The following is a 19,691-nucleotide window of genomic DNA, read 5'->3' as shown; positions in this document are numbered from 1 at the left end:
GTCCGACTCTCTGTCTCTGGCATTAAAACAAAGTCCTGCTTCTGAGTCAAAGATCCGTCCGTCTGTAAAAACATAAAATCATGAGAGCTGAGCTTTGGTTCTCCTCTCAGAGGGAATCCTGCTAAATAAACCTCCTCTGCTGACCCCTTCAGCGTGGAGGAGCAGCAGCTCTACTCTGAGCTCCACCTCAACATGAAGCTCCTTTTGTTGATTTCAGTCCAGCCCGACCTTCAGAAGAAAAAAATGTCACCTGCTTTTATCCAGGACCTGGTTCTTTCAGTCAGGATTCATGTGGTAGAACCATAGATCTGCAGCAGAGCTGGAGCGATAAATCCAGAGCTACACCTTTTAGCTCACATCCTTCTTCACCACTATAGAGCAACATCCTCATTACTGCAGATACTGATTCTCCTGCTGGAACTTCTGCTTTTGACACCATTTTTATGAATTTTATTCAGCATTTTTCACTGTGCGGAATTATGTGGACTCAGGAAAATGTGGACCCAAACATTTGGGCTACGAGACCTAAGGAAAAAAGGTCATGACACAAAGCAGGCCGTGTTGGACAAAATCCCGCATTGGTCCCACGGCCCAAAGCAAAACGTGAATGTGGGGTAAATTCTCTCTTAATTACCCTCAGGGATGAGTCTGTGTGGTGGCTTGTCTCTGTTGCCCCGGTGATCTGTGCAGGTTCTACCTGCCTGATGACACCTGACACGGATGGATGGATAATAATCAGAATAATAAACATTTATTTCTATAGCACATTTCAGTACAGAGACAATGCAAAGTGCTTTACATGATTAAAATATAGGAAACAAAACAGAATAAAAGCAACTAGGAATAAAATGTAGAAACAAAATAAAACATTGGAGAATAGAAACTAAAAGCAAACATTAAACATTTAACACTAACATTAATTATAAAAAAAATAGGTGTGGGTTGAGAAAATAAAGTTGCTCTTATTATAATAACAATAACTATTATTATTATTATTATTATTATTATTATTATTATTAACAATAACATTAATAATAATAATAATAATAATAATAATAATAATAATAATAATAATAATAATAATAATAATAATAATTTAAAAAAATACCAACGGTTGCGTTGTCACGTGATCATCAGCCGGTGTTCGCGCTCTGTTTGTCAATAAAGTTTGGTTTAAAAGCCGACTGAAAGTATGGCGGAATACGATCTAACCACTAAAATATCTCATTTTCTGGACCGACTCCTGGTTTCTCCTCTGCTGGAGTTCCTCTCCGTGAAGGAGGTCAGCGGTTTATTCGCTGTTTAAACTGCAGAAGCGTGTTAGCCGGGATTTAGCGGCTTTAGACAGTCAGACTGGCTAACAGCTAGCATTAGCCACGGGGCTAACGCAGGCTGCTAACGATGCTGCTTTCATGTCTTTATGTTTAACTGAGAATTGGAGCGAAATGTCTTATAAATGTAGCTTCTAAAGCTAATTATCGCTGTTAGGCGACAGCCTGCTGGTTTAATCCGTCTGGATTAACGTCGCTGCGACCTGAACGACACAAAAATGATGTAAAAGTCAGAATTAGACCTCATTTCTTTACCTTATTCACTGAATGAGTCTGATTGTTTGTGTTTATGGACCAGCAGTTCTAGAGGCTTTTTGCAGGTTTTACTGGGTTTATTTTTGGACTTTCAGTCCAGTTTACGGACCTGAACCATTTCTAGAGGAGCTTTAACACCCAAACTGTGTTTTTTTTTTTTTTAATCTACTATGGCCTTGCTGGAGATTAGCTACAGAGCTATATGTTAAAACAAATAAATTCACGTAAAACATGAAATACAGATGATACCCAGGTTCTGTTCAGGTCAGAAATGTCCTCTCAGATTACGCCTCAGCTTCTCCTGCATCAGTGATGTCGCCACCGCCAAGATCATCGCCACACGTCCAGAAGCCATGGATGAATAGTGAGGTGCGTTATCTCCTGAGGCGAGGAGCCCCCTCCACGTGGGTCAATTTTAATCTGAAGGCCCTCGGAGGATGTAGGAGGACAAAAGAAGAAGAATGCTGGGCGTTCTGGGCATCCGTCCATGCTGGACACCAGAACTGGACCCAATCAGGGCTCCACGCCTCCTGCAGGGTCAGCATTTCCCTTCTGGTCTGGGATCAGATCACGATCCCTCAGAATGAGCTGCAGTGTCGCCCAGACAGAGATTTCTGGGTTTCCCTCCAGGACCAGATACCTGCGTGACTGACACTCTGATCACACCTGCGGTGATTCAGTGTCACCGACCGACCTTTAGAGCCTGAAACTCAATATTCTGAAATAAATGTGGAATAATCCTGTAAGAAAGCCAAACCGAAGGGAGAAAACATAAAAAAATGTTTGAGATGATCTACAGGAACCCATGGGGGACAAATCTGTTTCCAGAGAGTTCAGCTCGTGTTGGAAAAAAACAGCTGGTTAAATATTTCAAACATCTAATATGTGCAGATTATTTATAAATCTGAAGAGATTTAGGAAGAAAAATTGTGTTTTTTTATTATTATGGTCCGTTTACGTTTTATTTGATCCATTTCTGAGCTGACTAATAAAATGTGTTCTGTGTAACAGATCTACAACGAGACGGAGCTCCTGCAGGGAAAGCTGGACCTGCTCAGCGACACCAACATGGTGGACTTCACCAGGGACGTGTATAAAAACCTGCACCCGGACAAAGAGATCCCCCACTGTGAGAACCCGCTGTTCCATGACCCGACTTCATCTAAAGACGCTCAGAGCCGCTGGACCAAACGTCCCAATCATGTTAACGGCAACGATTTCTTTCCAATTAAGGGTTAATTACCAGAAGGCAGGGATTGAGTTGCCAAAAGGCACGTGGGCAGCTCCCCAGAGTCTGGAGGGAGGAGTTCTGGTCAGATGAGACTAAACACGCCCATCCCCTCCAGAACCCCGTCCCCACAGTGGAACACGGTGGAGGCAGCATCATGCAGTTTGTGGAGTGCCTCTGCGTGAACCTTGACTTCCACAGCGCCCAGAAGAAGCTGAGGGAGCACGAGTCGGTGAGTTCTGTCCTCTGAGGTGTCGGTCAGGCTTCACCATCAGCCCTGAGAGGCCGAAGCGCTCTGATCTCCCCGTTCCAGCGCTCGGCTCTGCAGCCGCAGCAAAGCCGCCCGCGTCTGGCCGTGTTTGGTCGCTCTGCTTTGATTCGCCGTAGCTTTCACATTAGGGCTGAACAATTATTCGCATTTTCAATATAAAAAAAAAAACGCAATTTTCAAATCGCAGAGTCTGCAATTTTTGGCTATGTAACAATTAGTGAATTAGACGCGTCCATTAGGTGTTGGTAAAATGTTTAAAGTGGGTTTGCCTCCACATGGAAGGGAAGACAGTTGCAGCAGTGAGATAATCTAATTTTATTACTTGTTTTAGAGTTTATATAATCATACATAGCATTAAGTACAGGTCAATCAGTTTAATACATAGACTTGCTTGTTGGTTGCACTTTATGTTCAACAAGGATTGATGTCCAAATCAACTAAAAGCTGTTCTCTTGAACAATATTCTGATTAATAGAAACATTAAAACTTCTTGTTTTGAACAGTCCTTGTTTACAAACATCTTTATTTAGAGGCCATCTTTGTTGCTTGTGGTTAACGCAGAGAAAAGTCAAAATTGCAATTTTGGTTGAAATATATCGTAGTCAGAACGCAATCATTTCTGCTCTGAGTTTAGATGCTGCGGGTCTTTTAGTAACTAATCTGCACAGCGAGGAAACAAATTGATTTGTTGTTTGTATATGTTTAAAAAGACATGATAAATTAAACTGGAAAAAAAATCGCATTAAATCACAATATTAAGCCCTATTTCACATGGGGGGGCCTTCTCTGCCCGGGCCTCAGTCGGCCGCCGTGCAGCTGAATGTGTTCAGACGGCCATTGTTTAAATTGTGCCGTGTCAGCAGGAGCCTCAGCGGGGCAGAGAGACAAGATTTAATATCCAGGGGGATTTAAAGATTCCTGCTGGTTTCCTATAGATGGAGCGGGAACAGCGTTGAATCCTTAGAGAACAAAGCTGTCAGACTAAAGCCGACAAATATTAAACATTTCCAGAGTGGATATTGTTGGATCATTTATTTGGTGTGAGTAAAAAATGAAACATCTTTATTACAGAAGTCCTGCCAGGTGATGCTGGTATTAGTCGGTGATCATACGCTGCACCCACAGAGTCACATTCAGTTTGTGCTCAGATGAGGTAAAAATCTCTCTTTTTAAAGCATAATTCACACTATAAACCCACTGCTGGGCTCTACACACTGACACTCTCAGCTGTGCACGCTAGAGTCATTACGATGCTGTAATTTCTACCTTAAAACCAATTTACTCCTTTGATACTGTTCTGAATAACTCTGCAATATTGTTTGACGCCACAGGCTGTTTTTCTGCTTAAAGGCTAAAATTAGGGATTAGTCACAATATGACAAACGTTACTTTAAAAGGCTGTTTGGAGCAGAAACCCGTTTTAACGTTCACTGATTGGTGTGGACTGTTGATCCTGGTTAACTCTCAGGTTTCCACAGCGGGACGCTTCCTGTGTCCTCTGTATGCTCCTTTATGGACAGATCAAGTCATTTCAATTAGGAGGGAAAAAAACAACTAAACTCCTCATAAAGTGTGATAATCAAGGCTCTGCCCCCAGGATGGAAAGCAGAAAGAAACATCTGGATTTAAAACAGTCTGGCTCCCCCTGGTGGTCATCCAGGGTCTGACACGTCTCAGTTAAGATTTATTTCACATGGTATTAATTTCTCTTCTGATCAGGAAAAAACACCCAGAAAAAAGCAGCTTTTATGTAAATAAAAACAAAACATCTCGATAAAACTTTTTTTTATGAAAAAATCCAACAACTTAGATGTTTAGAAAAGAGAAATAAAGGTTGGTTGGACCTCAGTCCAGGGAGAACTTGTGGTCAGACGTAAAGATCTCTGATCATCAGAGGAAACCGTCCAGCCTGGAGGAACGGGTCAGAACCCCAGAGATCCAGATGCTGACTGCAGGGGGTGAATACTTAATCGTTTTCTATTTAGTTTGAACAAAAAGAAGCAATAAAAACACAAAACCAGTTTGAAAAGGAGTAGGAAGCAGGAGAAACATATTAACTCTGTCCCACTCGTCACACACTAAGTAACTGGAACCCATTTTAATGTGATAAATGCCTGGGAGGGGGGGGGGGGGGGGGGTGTGATTACTTTTGCAGTGCAGATGAGGTGAGTTCGCTCTGCTCTGTTTAACGTGTTCTCCGTGGTTCTGTGCAGCATGCTGGCAGACAAACTCAACATGTCTCCTGAGGAGGCGGAGCGCTGGATCGTCAACCTGATCCGCAACGCCAGGCTGGACGCCAAGATCCACTTCAAGCTGGTGCGGCTTCCTTGGCGTGGGATCCGGAGCGAGCCAGAGGTTCTGCCGGGCTCTGGGTGACGGGCCGGGTGTTTGCTTGCCCGGGTCACGTGGTGATGGGGAACAACGGCATGTCGCCGTACCAGCAGGTGATCGAGAAGACCATGAGCTTGTCCTTCTGCAGCCAGATGTTGGCCATGAACATGGAGAAGAGGGCCCACAGCAGCAGAACCGAGGTAACCCAGCACGGTCCGGTCCGGTGGAGACCCGGGTCACCAAGATTATTTACGATCCGTCAGCCACATTTCATTCGTTTCAGTTCTGCTACTGCACACTTTGACATTTGCTGCATGAAGTCAGCAGAGATTTTCACTTTAACGTGTAACTCACAGCGCCTGGAAGTGAAGCCTGAACCCTGAGGAGGACCGCTCCAGTTTTATATGATAATTATTACCGCTTTGTAATCCAGGCGGGATCACCGGCAGCTTTGCTCATCATGGTTCATCTGTAATGGACGTGAAGCCTCATATCATCTCCAGTCTCTTTCCAAAGTCAGCTTCCATCAGATCCTCCAGGTTGGTGAGAAAGTTTCCTCTCTAAGGAAAGCCAGCAGGTTGCATCAAGTCTCTCCAAGCAGCATTCACTCCTCCTGGGAGTTGGTTCCACAGGAGAGGAGCCTGATAGCTAAAGGATCTGCCTCCCATTCTACTTTTAGAGACTCTAGGAACCAGCAGCAGACCTGCAGTCTGAGAGCGAAGTGCTCTGTTAGGAACATAAAAGTTTTTAAGACAGAGCAGCTTTTATATCCCACAGCGGCAGAATTATGTCACAGACGCAGAAAGCAACGTTAATACCACCATTTAACTATAGGGGGCGCCACACTGACGAGTTTAGACACAAAACCAGAATTTCACCAAATAAGCTCTAATTTATCTAAATAATGATCAGGATTTACAGACAGTACTACGAGACGACTGTGTTAACAGTTTACTGACACAAAAAATGTTGATCTGGGGTGAGTTACCCTTTAAAGTGAAACCTAAATGCCACCATTTCTATGTAAAGTGATCAGAACTCCAGATCAGACCGAGCAGAACCAGACCCACTCAGGTTGGGACTTTTCTCACTCGCAGCCGTTTGGAGGGAAATAGCCTCATCGTTTATTCTTTAAATGTAAATTATTTGTTATCCTCCTTTCTGCTAATTCTCTGTTTTTATTCCTCCTTGCAACAAACTGGGCGGCGCAGAACTCTGGGTTCTACTGAGACGGAACCGGCCCACAGGAAGATCCAAACGGCCCGTGTTGATGACATCGATGTTATTTATTATGATGAATTTCCAGTTTGACGAGTCATCCTGTAACTTCTGGCGCAGCTGATGAAGACTTAATTTATTTTTAGACCAACAGAACCGTCTGGTTTTCAGACGCTGCTCTGACCTTAAAGTCATTAAATTGAAAGTTTCTCCCTCCTGGTTTGCTGCTTCTTCTTTTGGCCACTAGAGGGCAGAGTTGGATCAGTTCTGCAGAGCTTCAGGTTCTGCAGAACCTCTCAGGCTCCAGCAGCTGGACAGGTCCGGTTCAGCCGTCTCCGGTTCTGGGCTGTCGGTGTTTCACCACACCCGTCTGAAGGTTACAGTCTTTGCTCATCACGTTGTAAATATTTGACCCGGTGAACGTTCCGGTCGAACCGGTCCTGAGTGTTTTAGGGATGAGTTCTGAAGTGAAGTTTCTAAACTCGGCGCCGTTGGCCCGGTCTGCTGTGCATGAAATGCGGACCGGACCGGACGGAGCAGTTTGTGCCGTCATGCAGACATAATTGGCTGCGGAGGAGCGGAACCGGGCTTGTCGGAACCGGGCTGTCTGTCATTACTGCAGATGTTCAGCACCGCCTCAGGTGGGTCTCTGGGTCGCCCCTCGAACCCACTCCCACTGTCACCGTGACAGGATTCTCCTGGCTGGTTGTGGGCGTGGCGCACAGTTAAATGCGCTCCGAGCCGCTCCTCCCACACTCGCACTTATTCCAGGACGGAGCGAAACCCAGCAGAGGCAGAGCTGACGTGGGCCCAGTTCTGAACCGGGCCTCTCAGAACATCTGGAACCCATCAGCAGCAGCTGGAGGACGCACCGCGGCCCTGTAGAGCTCTGCAGCAGCGCTGCTCTGAAGCACCCAGCTCCTGCAGCATGGACCTGCTCACGTCCTGGGCCGGTTCTGACCCGGCAGCGGTCCGGCTCCTCTGGGTCCTGCTCCTGGTGGCGGCCACCTTCCTCGTCTGGCTCTTCTTCTTCTGCTGCTACAGCTGGAACCAGAGTTCGTCGCGCTCCCTGGAGAGGTACCTGGCAGGTAGGTGTGTCCAGCACCGCCCCCCCCCATCAGAGGTTCTGGAAGCCTCAGCTTGCTGCCAGAACCGGGCTCAGTTTTTCTGAGCTCCATGGAAAAATCTGTTAACTGTTAATGGTCGGTTTCCTCTCCAGCACGGCAGAGGCCACTTTTTCCACAACCTAGCAGCTAATTCTGGCTCGGCTTTGTGGTTCTGATGGCTGGTACCAGAGGGCGGGACTGGCTCGTTCCGCTCTGAACTTCAGGAAAACTGACTTTTCTTTTTAGAGAACTTGTGGTCCAGCTGCAGTTTGCCGTTTTCACAGAGCGGACTTTAATGAATGAAATGTTTCACATCATGGTTTTACTTTATCATCCCAGATGTTCTCAGGAAACCCAGATGTTCTGAAAACAAACTGTTTTTCCTCACAGTGTAACCCCCCCCCCCCCTCTAATTCTGACTCAAAATCATTGACATTTATTCATTCTTTTGCACTGTTTTGCACATTGTCATTATCACTATTTGAGATCTCTACATATACATATACATGTTGTTTGTATATCTGGAGTGTGTAACGAAAATAATTTCCCTCTGGGATTATTAAAGCATTTCTGATTCTGGTTCTGACAGTGATGGTGCGGTCCGGTTCTAAAGGCCCGGCGGCTCAGGTGAGGAAAACCCCCCCATCAGGGGCTTTATTCAGCTTTTTTATTACATACCTTTTTAAAGACTAAACTGATGGTTCCTTAGAGTCTAGTTGTGTGCGCTCCTGAAAGAGCTTTGCACCAGTGGTGTAATACCAGCTCCAACCTGCAGAGGGCCTCAGTGATTCATGCGGAGTTCATTTCCTGTTAGTGAGCAAAATGCAACCTCATCAAAATCCTCTCCAATGTGTTTCACTCTTCCCCTAAAATCAGTTCAGCTCACTTTATGGGTTCTGGCTCGGTTCTCCAGGAGAGGTGGCCCACTTCAGATTCAGTTAGGGACTAATTTCCATCTGCAGACCTTTTTAAAACAATATAACTAGACCTCTAAACCCACAAATACATGAGTTCCTCAATCACTGGGTCAGGTTTTAAATTATTTCAGTTTAAACAGAACATTTTCAACTAACTTTTATTTATATAGCACCAATTCATCATACATGTCATCTCCAGACTCTTTACAAAGTCAGATTCAATCAAAGTATACATAAAGAATGTTAAAAGTTTCCTATCTAAAGAAACCCAGCTGGTTGCATCAAGTCTTCACAAGCAGAACAGAAGCTCACATTGACCCAGGAGTACTTTCTATGTTAGATGGTAATAGAGGATGATCTGCCTCCCCTGATGATGTCACAGCTAACAGAACGCCAGACCAGGTGTACCTTCTATGAAGAGAAAAATGACAGAGAACAAAAAGTTAAAAGCTGAAATAACAAGAAACAATGCAGATTGGAGAGCAGTAGGAGAACTCAGCAGAGTGAGAGAAATAGACCCTGATGTCCTCCAGCAGCCTAAGCCTATAGCAGCATAACTATAGAGGTAGCTCAGGGTAACATGAGCCACTCTGACTAGAAGCTTTGTCACAAAGGAAAGTTTTAAGATTAGTCTTAAAAGTAGACGGGGTGTCTGCCTCACGGACCAAAACTGGGAGTTGGTTCCACAGGAGAGGAGCCTGATAGCTAAAGGATCTGCCTCCCATTCTACTTTTAGAGACTCTAGGAACCACCAGCAGACCTGCAGTCTGAGAGGGAAGTGCTCTGTTAGGAACATACGGGGTAATCAGAGCTCTGATATATGATGGAGCTTGATTATTAAGGGCTTTATACGTTAGAAGGAGAATTTTAAATTCTATTCTTGATTTAACAGGAAGCCAATGAAGGGAAGCTAAAATTGGAGAAACATTTCCAACCCAGTCAGTCTGATGGGTCAGAGCATTGGTGTAACTCCAGGATCCCAGTCAGAACCGACCACAAGATGTCCAGAGAAGAAAAACTGGACAGCAGAGACAAATAAAGTTTGATATTTGAGTTTAGAACAACAGGATTCATTATATTTTCTGCAGGTTCTGACGGCTCCATGGTCTGTAGGTAATGATCAGTGAGGTCCGGTGTCGGTTCTCTGAGGCGGCCTGCCTGCTTGGATTTGGTGCTTCCCTGGTTAAACGTTTTAAATGAACGGGTATTTTAACCTGCAGGACTCCAGGGAGTTACCTCCTCAGCACTAAACAGAACCAGAACTTTCTGCCTCACCTGTCTGCGGGGTTCCTGGGTCTCCAAACAACTGGTCTCTGGGTGCTGATGAGGGGACCTCTGGAGGCGTCTGGCTAGACGGGTATTTAGGCAGAATTAAAGGGGCTGAATATAAACGGACGCCGTTCTGAAAGATTCCCTCTGATTTGACTGGAATGAGTGAAAATGCAGCCAAGGTCCAAGAAAAAACTTTAAAAGATCATCTGGAGAACCAGAGATAAAAAAAACTGGATCCCAGGAAGGAAAGGAAGTAGAAATCAGGACTTTTGGACAGCAGGGTGGAGAAGATATTCAGGCTGGACGATATAGGAAAAATCACATATTGATAAATTAGAAATCAGATTGATTGATATCGATAATAATGAAAAAAAATGCAAAAATAATATTTTATGCTGCTGCTTAATGACCTATTTTTAAATAAATAACACAGAATTTAAAGAAAACGGTTTAGTGAACCAACCTTTGACCAAAACTGTAAGTCTTAAAAAAAATTTAAAAAACAAAGCGTGCTCTCTGAACTCTGTGAAGGGGGCGGGACTTGGTTCTTGGGTCTGCGTTCTGATTGGTCGGGAGGATTTAATGATGTAATATTAACCTACATGGCTAGAATACAAAATGAAGGAAAACTGTTATTCTATTGAACTTTTTATTGACCCTATTTTTATTAAACCACACGTCTATGGATGGATTTATATCGTTAGTGAATTATCGTCCAGCCCTAGAAGATCTTCTCAGACCCGTTAGCTAAATTATTTGTCAGAGTGATAAAATCTCTAAATCCAAACCGTAAAGGTTGCGCGTTACGAAGGGAACCTGCTGCTGGATCGGCTCGTGGACTCAGATGTTCGCTTCATGTTCTGATTGATCTGAACGGTTCTCTGCAGATCTAAGGTTCTGGTTTAATGAGAAGAACAAACCCAGTTCTCTGTTCTGCAGGTTTAGTCATTTCTTCAGTTTATAATCAACGCTGTGTTGCTTCTTGTAAAGGTTGAGGTTCTGCTGCACCGAGCCTCATGTCTGAGGGCTCTGACCGGTTCTGTGAAGTGCCTCCATGAGTGGAGCTCTTTGTCTGGTTGCTGGTTGAAATCCCGTTTCCTTCTGCAGCGCAGAGTGGACGGACAAAGAGACGTGTGAGGTCTCTGCTGAGGAGGACAGAACCGCTCATTTCCCTTAACGGGTCGCCGCCGTCTGTCTGGAGACCCGTTTAAAGAGTCTGTAGTCGGGTCAAAGCTGAGGTTCTGGTCCAGATCAGCTCAGGAACAATGGGTTCCTCAGCGATTCTACCGGAACAGTTCTGCTGTCCATTCACTAACCTGCCAGGAACAATTACAGCGACGGCCGGATTAAAGAAACCTTTGTCCAGTGCAGGCAGTGCATGCTGGGAAATACAACCCGCTGGTTTCCAGAGGCTGCCCCAGAAACCAGGTTCTCATTACAGACATTACAGATTTAGATATTGTTCTGCCAAGTTCCAGAGGGGGGTCCATGAGGGGGGGTGGGGGTGGGGGGGGGCATCCACTGAAGCTTGGGGACGTTCTTTAGGGCCTCATGTTTCAGGAACCGATCAGAACCCAGTGCAGGAGTCATGCAAACGTTCCTGATTTTATGTGAACAAATAAAATAACTCAACCGTGCCGTTAGCTCGACAGTTAGCCGGCTGTTAGCTACCAAAATAAAAGCACTTATTTCCTCCTGGGAAATAACCTGTCAGATTAAATAAGGTGAGTTTAGTAAAAGTAAGGAAATCTAAGGAGTAAAAAATTTAAATTATATTTCAGGTGCTGGATGGAGATCAGTGGCTATTAAAACGGTGATTCTCAGCAGGTAGAACCAATATTTACTCTGACTGGTGAAGTCTGTTTTCTACTCGCTGCATCTATTCTGATTTATAATGAAGCTAAAGGTGTGAAGAAGGAGAATTTTTATCTCATTCATGGAGGGAGAAGGTTTCTGATCATTAATGATTAAAGTGGGACAACTGGGAATAAATCTGTGCAGGAACACTTTAACTCTGATCTGCTGCTAATAATCCCAGGAACTAGTCCTGAGTTCGGCTCACTGCGATAAGAACTGAATGATTCGTGTTCAGAGTTCACTAATGACACATTCTGAGCTGAACCTACAGCCTAAAAGGAATCAGTTCATGATTCTTCTCCAGTTTCTATGTAAAGTCAAGCATCACTGGGTTGAACTGTCATGATTTCAGTTTTTTAGCTTCTGCATCTGCAGCGTTTCTGATTAACTCGGCTGGAAATCAGCCTGACCCTCAGAGAAAGTGTCAAAGTCTCGGTTCAGCACGATGCAGCCGATCCCTCCAGAACAACAAAGATTTGGTCCATCAGCACAGGTGGCTGATGCAGATGGATAATTTTAGTTTTTAATTAGGGCAAAATTATTACAGAACAGTTAAAATCCAACAATTGAAAATGCTAGGTACAACACAAAGTATTCATTTTTTAATAAACACACTTTGACATTCTCTTTAATTTCTTGGTAAAATCTATCCAATGACATTTAATTACTTAAATGCAAACTTTGGTGCTTTAAAATCTGCTTTAAATTCAATTATTAAAATTACAGCTTTTTCAAAGAACATTTCACCCAAATATTGTTTTTATATTACTAAATAAAAAACAGTTCAACATCAAATTAGATTATTCAAAATAATTTGCTAACTGGATGAGCATCTTTTAAGAAACAAATGACCAAAACATATTTTTTATTCATTTTGGATCCACAATAATTTACACATTCATTTCCTACAAAAGGGAACGCTCTCACATAAACGGCCTAAATTACAGTCCTGAGAACTAATGGAGTGTTTGGTTCCAGAGGAAGAAGAAGCTGAAGGAGAGGCCGGCAGCTCCGGCTCGGTCCGAACATGCGGTTCTGAAGGAGGCTGCGGCTCTGGATCAGGAGGCTCCTGGTGCTGCAGGGATGAGGAGGAGGAGGAAGAGGCGGCCTCCTAAAGCCGGGACTCCAGTGGAAGCTCAGAAGGTGAGGAGTCAGTGTTTCTGCTGGTTCTGATCCAAAGAACCTTTTAGTCGGGTCATTTCCTGCTAAAACCAGCCACCTCAGCAGTTTCTCTGGTCACCTCACAGCTACAAAACAAGAAGAACTAATTTTCCTTTTTGTTACACCACAGAACCAGAACCACTCTGGTACCAGGTAACAGTGATCGGTTCTGGTTCCTCCTCACTTCTCCGTGGGCTGCAGCTTAAATCCTGCAGCAGATCCGCTCCTTGGTTTCCATCTGCTGCAGTGATTAAAGCTGCAGAGACTGATGGTTCTGATGGTCCAGATGAACAGCCGGGTCATCCTTTAAAGAACCCCCAGCAGTCGGACCTCTCTGAGGTTCTTTGTTGTTGGACTAAATGCCCTCTGGTTCTGTTCTGGTGAACAACTGAAACAGTCACTGTCGCCAACAGCCCCCCCCCCCCCCAGTCCTCACTGGGAGGCCAGCGGCCCACAATGCCAGCACTGTGGGGTTATATAACGGACCGGCCCGGTTTGTTCTGCTGGACTTGGACCGTCTGAAAAGAAGCTGGAGAACAGAAAGAGACGCCTGGAGGCAGCAGGAGAGAACAGAGGAACAGATGAAGAGAATCTTCTTAAAAATGTCTCTAACAGCCCAAACCTACAAGTTCTGACAGCTTTATCTCATTTTAATAGAACCTTCTGCTCTGTTTCTGCCGGTTCTGGAGGAAAACACACAACCCAGTTCTGGTGCTGCAGAGCTGCTGCCATAAAGATCAGATATCAGCCCCGTTTCTCCACCCTTTGCTGTATTTGTTTCACAGTGAGCTGAATTACTGAGCAGCTTTTATGCTTCATGTTTTATTTCTGCTTTATTTGGTTTAAAGCAGCCTGGACTGCAGCTCTAGCGCCCCCTGTGGACACGCCGCCACTGATTGGACCGCTTTGAAGGACCTGCGGTGGTTCCGACTCGTTAAACGGGAGGATCTGGATCCGGACCGGTTCGGACACTGGACTGTAGCTGGGATCAGCTCTGACTCTGAACTGGTTCTGGTTCTGATTCTGGTCCTTTAATGAGCCGGCGTCCGCGCGCGCTCCCGTCAGCATGAGACGGGCTTCCGCGTGAACGCGCAGGCGCGTCGGTTAGCGGCAGCTGAGCCGAACCGGTACCGGTACCGGAGAGGAGAAGCGGGAATGTGGGCCGCAGGAGCAGACTGCTCGGGCCTGCGGAGCGGGTCGGTGCCGGTGGGACCGGCGGAGCGTCCCGGCGGCGGGAGGCTGCAGGACGCATGCGCGGCTCCGTCCGCCGCGGAGCATGGCGGGAGTCCGAGTCCGGGCGGACTGACGCGGAGCGAAGGTTCGGCTGCAGACCGTCCTCTGCGGAGGTTCACCTGGAGTCAGCAAGGCAGGAGTGCTGCGGCTGTCAGCGTGAGTAAACCGGGACGGAACGGGGCGGGCTGGTTCTGTTGGTTCTGCTGGTTCTGCTGGTTCTGCTGTCAGATTGGACCGGAGGATGAGCGCAGATGCTGCTGAGTTCTCACTGCGGCGCAGGTTCTGCTCTGCTTTCAGGTGTGGCTGCTGCAGAGGAGCTCCGGACCTCCGCGGTTGGTTCTGGATCCAGATTTTATTTTTTTTTAAATTCTGATCAACACCAGGTCCGGTTCTGCAGAAGCGAAGCTGAGCTTTAACTGTCTCCCCATCTCCAGCCCGGTTCTGGAGGTACCAGATGAGGGAGAGGTCACCCTGATCCTCTCAGTGTGTCTGAGAGGAGAAGCTGATCCAGCCTGGAGAGCAGAATATGGACCCACGGTACCGGAAAGTCCAGCTCGGCTTCAACTTTATTCTGGTCCAGTTGGTTCTGGTCCGCTGCTCATGGAAACGAAGGTTGCAGGAGACCACATGGATGTTCCGGTACCTTCTGGGTTTCATGATGACGGAAACATCAGCCCCTTTCAGAACCCCGGACCGGCCCGCCTTTCAGTCACCAGAACCCACAACGTTCTCCAGAACCAGTGCAGCCATCGTAGACTGCAGCTACCTGGAGAACCTTCAGCTCCCTCCTCTTGGACCACTCATCACGGTGCCGTGGTCCGTGACCCGGGTCAGACCGGTTCTGGATGCTGTGATGGTGATGAAGATGCTGCATCGTGGGCTCATGGTGTCAGACCAGCGTGGTTCTCCAGAACCACCTCCACCGCGGTTCCTCCCGTGCTCCACCCAGAACCACCCATCATTTCTTCACGCTGAGCTGAAGGAGCGTCGGTTCTGATCCGACAGTTCAGGGAAGTGGAGATCTGCTGCAGGTTTCACTCCTAAAAGTTCTGGTTGGAGGGAAACGGTTCTGTTTGGGTTGAGGTTGTTTGGGCCTGGTGTCGCGGTCAGGTTCTGGTCGTGTTTGAACCCCACACTGTTTTAGGTCGGACTAAAGGAACCGGTTTGGTTCTGTGGTTCTGCTTTCATTGTTTCAGACGGCAGAACCAGAACTGAAACCAGAGATTAAATGCCAGATGCAAACAGCACCGGGTTTTCCAAACGGTCCTCTGGGGCTGAAGGACAAACACGAGCATGTTTTAGAACCAGAACCAGAACCAGAGGTCCGGTCTCCAACATGATGATGGAGGAAGCCCGGTTTCTTGGCCTGCTGTGTTTCAGGTCAATGTTCTGATCCAAATTGTTCTGGGAAATATTTCCCACTGTTATAGACGCATGAGCCCAGCGGATGGTTCTGATCCGGTAGAGCAGCTGATTGTCTGTATCATCAGAGGAGCGACCGTTTATTCACCATGAAAGCATTAAACCCGGTTCTGGTCGGACCAGAACTGTGATGCAGAACTCTGTGCTGGTTCTGTTTCTAACGTGACTCCTGGTACTTTTGATGCCTCTCAGCCTGGTTTACATCAGCTGAGGTTCTGACTAAGCAGAACAGAACGGTTCTGGCCAGATGCCCACAGAACCATTTAAACGGGTCAATGACCCGATGCTGGAACGCCTCTGACCCACTTTCCATCTCACCAAACAGCAGCTCAGAACCGACCTGGACCCAGGTTACAGAGCGGCAGCAGAGCAGACCCAAAGCATCCAGAATGATCAGAACCAGGACCAACGTCCCTCCTGAGGTTCTGGTTCTGTTTGTGGCGGTCCGGTCCGGTCCGGTCCGGTCAGAGAGGCTGGATCCCTGCAGCGCCGGCCCTGAAGAGCATCCTGCTGCTGAATGATGACTCAGCAGAAAATACGCTGCATCAGCAGCAGCATCTCTGAGCGGGTCGGTTCTGCAGGACCCGGATCAGAACACCGACTGGGCCGCTCATCTCCGTCCTCACTGCAGTGTTTAATGATTATTAATATTTCTGTAAAACAGGATTTATTTCATTATGAGGATAAAATCTGGCAGTTTTACTGTAACAGAGATTTAAACCTCGTAAAATAAACAGAAAACGATCAAAAAAATCTGATTTAGTACAAAATATTAACGCAGATTAATGTGGAATTAATTAGAAAGGCAATAAATCGTTATATATTTTCACATTAACGTGTGTTGATATTAACACATTATGTTGTTTGTTGCTCTTAATTAATTTATATATATATATATATATATATATATATATATATATATATATATATATATATATATATATATATATATATATAATTATATATATAATTATTCAGGGTGGATTATAGAAGCTTTTTGTTCCTATTTAATTGTATTTGAAGATGAGATGTTTTTTAATATCTACGACACTTTTTAGATTTCTCTTTAAAGAGCTCCTAAAGTCAGCTGGACCTGATTATAATTCACATAATTGTTCTGATTTAACGTTTAGAGGAAATTTCCTAAATGACCTTCAGCTGAATTTAGACCAATGGACCCAGATTTAATATTAATAATATTCTGGTGGACGGATCAGTTTCACATCACCATCCCTCCACCACCGTGCTGGACATGGTTCTGTCCCTCATGGTTCCTCCCTCATGGTTCTGTCCATCATGGTTCTGTCCCTCATGGTTCTGTCCACCATGGTTCTGTCCACCATGGTTCCTCCCTCATGGTTCTGTCCCTCATGGTTCTGTCCCTCATGGTTCTGTCCACCATGGTTCTGTCCACCATGGTTCTGTCCATCATGGTTCCTCCATCATGGTTCTGTCCACCATGGTTCTGTCCATCATGGTTCTGTCCCTCATGGTTCTGTCCACCATGGTTCTGTCCCTCATGGTTCTGTCCCTCATGGTTCCTCCACCATGGTTCTGTCCATCATGGTTCTATCCCTCATGGTTCTGTCCCTCATGGTTCTGTCCATCATGGTTCTGTCCACCATGGTTCCTCCCTCATGGTTCTGTCCCTCATGGTTCTGTCCACCATGGTTCTGTCCCTCATGGTTCTATCCCTCATGGTTCTGTCCCTCATGGTTCTGTCCATCATGGTTCTGTCCATCATGGTTCCTCCGTCATGGTTCTGTCCACCATGGTTCTGTCCACCATGGTTCCTCCCTCATGGTTCTGTCCCTCATGGTTCTGTCCATCATGGTTCTGTCCCTCATAGTTCTGTCCATCATGGTTCTGTCCACCATGGTTCTGTCCATCATGGTTCCTCCATCATGGTTCTGTCCACCATGGTTCTGTCCATCATGGTTCTGTCCCTCATGGTTCTGTCCACCATGGTTCTGTCCCTCATGGTTCTGTCCCTCATGGTTCCTCCACCATGGTTCTGTCCATCATGGTTCTATCCCTCATGGTTCTGTCCCTCATGGTTCTGTCCATCATGGTTCTGTCCACCATGGTTCCTCCCTCATGGTTCTGTCCCTCATGGTTCTGTCCACCATGGTTCTGTCCCTCATGGTTCTATCCCTCATGGTTCTGTCCCTCATGGTTCTGTCCATCATGGTTCTGTCCATCATGGTTCCTCCGTCATGGTTCTGTCCCTCATGGTTCTGTCCATCATGGTTCTGTCCCTCATAGTTCTGTCCATCATGGTTCTGTCCATCATGGTTCTGTCCATCATGGTTCCTCCGTCATGGTTCTGTCCACCATGGTTCTGTCCACCATGGTTCCTCCCTCATGGTTCTGTCCCTCATGGTTCTGTCCATCATGGTTCTGTCCCTCATAGTTCTGTCCATCATGGTTCCTCCCTCATGGTTCTGTCCCTCATGGTTCCTCCGTCATGGTTCTGTCCACCATGGTTCTGTCCACCATGGTTCCTCCCTCATGGTTCTGTCCCTCATGGTTCTGTCCATCATGGTTCTGTCCCTCATGGTTCTGTCCCTCATGGTTCTGTCCATCATGGTTCTGTCCACCATGGTTCTGTCCACCATGGTTCCTCCCTCATGGTTCTGTCCCTCATGGTTCTGTCCATCATGGTTCTGTCCCTCATAGTTCTGTCCATCATGGTTCCTCCCTCATGGTTCTGTCCCTCATGGTTCTGTCCATCATGGTTCTGTCCATCATGGTTCCTCCGTCATGGTTCTGTCCACCATGGTTCTGTCCACCATGGTTCCTCCCTCATGGTTCTGTCCCTCATGGTTCTGTCCATCATGGTTCTGTCCATCATGGTTCCTCCGTCATGGTTCTGTCCACCATGGTTCTGTCCCTCATGGTTCTATCCCTCATGGTTCTGTCCCTCATGGTTCTGTCCATCATGGTTCTGTCCACCATGGTTCTGTCCACCATGGTTCCTCCCTCATGGTTCTGTCCCTCATGGTTCTGTCCATCATGGTTCTGTCCCTCATAGTTCTGTCCATCATGGTTCCTCCCTCATGGTTCTGTCCCTCATGGTTCTGTCCATCATGGTTCTGTCCATCATGGTTCCTCCGTCATGGTTCTGTCCACCATGGTTCTGTCCACCATGGTTCCTCCCTCATGGTTCTGTCCCTCATGGTTCTGTCCATCATGGTTCTGTCCCTCATAGTTCTGTCCATCATGGTTCCTCCCTCATGGTTCTGTCCCTCATGGTTCCTCCGTCATGGTTCTGTCCACCATGGTTCTGTCCACCATGGTTCCTCCCTCATGGTTCTGTCCCTCATGGTTCTGTCCATCATGGTTCTGTCCCTCATGGTTCTGTCCATCATGGTTCTGTCCCTCATAGTTCTGTCCATCATGGTTCCTCCCTCATGGTTCTGTCCACCATGGTTCCTCCCTCATGGTTCTGTCCCTCATGGTTCTGTCCATCATGGTTCTGTCCATCATGGTTCCTCCCTCATGGTTCTGTCCACCATGGTTCCTCCCTCATGGTTCTGTCCCTCATGGTTCTGTCCATCATGGTTCTGTCCACCATGGTTCCTCCGTCATGGTTCTATCCATCATGGTTCCTCCATCATGGTTCTGTCCACCATGGTTCTGTCCTTCATGGTTCTGTCCATCATGGTTTCTCCATCATGGTTCTGTCCATCATGGTTCTATCCCTCATGGTTCTGTCCCTCATGGTTCTGTCCCTCACGGTTCCTCCACCATGGTTCTGTCCATCATGGTTCTGTCCATCATGGTTCTGTCCCTCATGGTTCTGTCCATCATGGTTCTGTCCATCACGGTTCTGTCCACCATGGTTCTGTCCATCATGGTTCTGTCCCTCATGGTTCTGTCCCTCATGGTTCTGTCCATCATGGTTCCTCCATCATGGTTCTGTCCATCATGGTTCTATCCCTCATGGTTCTATCCCTCATGGTCCTGTCCCTCATGGTCCTGTCCCTCATGGTTCTGTCCATCATGGTTCTGTCCATCATGGTTCCTCCATCATGGTTCTGTCCATCATGGTTCTGTCCATCATGGTTCTGTCCCTCATGGTTCTGT

General features: G+C 46.4%; 2 protein-coding genes across 2 annotated transcripts in view; both read left to right on the top strand.

Moving 5' to 3' along the window:
• The first annotated feature begins 1,151 nt into the window (after positions 1-1,151).
• On the top strand, positions 1,152-6,825 carry eif3eb (eukaryotic translation initiation factor 3, subunit E, b). The gene is made up of 5 exons (XM_036145674.1): positions 1,152-1,282; positions 2,598-2,715; positions 2,820-3,046; positions 3,561-3,564; positions 6,611-6,825. The coding sequence occupies exons 1-5, from the start codon at positions 1,193-1,195 to the stop codon at positions 6,643-6,645; spliced, it is 474 nt and encodes a 157-aa protein (XP_036001567.1). The 5' UTR covers positions 1,152-1,192; the 3' UTR covers positions 6,646-6,825.
• Positions 6,826-7,547: 722 nt separating this feature from the next.
• Positions 7,548-19,691, top strand: part of pleca (plectin a) — a 104,017-nt gene continuing 91,873 nt past the window's right edge. The window contains 3 exon segments of the mRNA XM_036145667.1: positions 7,548-7,722; positions 8,330-8,367; positions 12,765-12,929. Coding sequence (XP_036001560.1) covers positions 7,563-7,722; positions 8,330-8,367; positions 12,765-12,929 — 363 coding nt within the window. The 5' untranslated portion in view covers positions 7,548-7,562.

Source organism: Fundulus heteroclitus, chromosome 13, assembly GCF_011125445.2.
Source record: "Fundulus heteroclitus isolate FHET01 chromosome 13, MU-UCD_Fhet_4.1, whole genome shotgun sequence".
Lineage (NCBI taxonomy): Eukaryota > Metazoa > Chordata > Actinopteri > Cyprinodontiformes > Fundulidae > Fundulus > Fundulus heteroclitus.
This window is presented reverse-complemented; position numbering and strand designations above follow the sequence as displayed.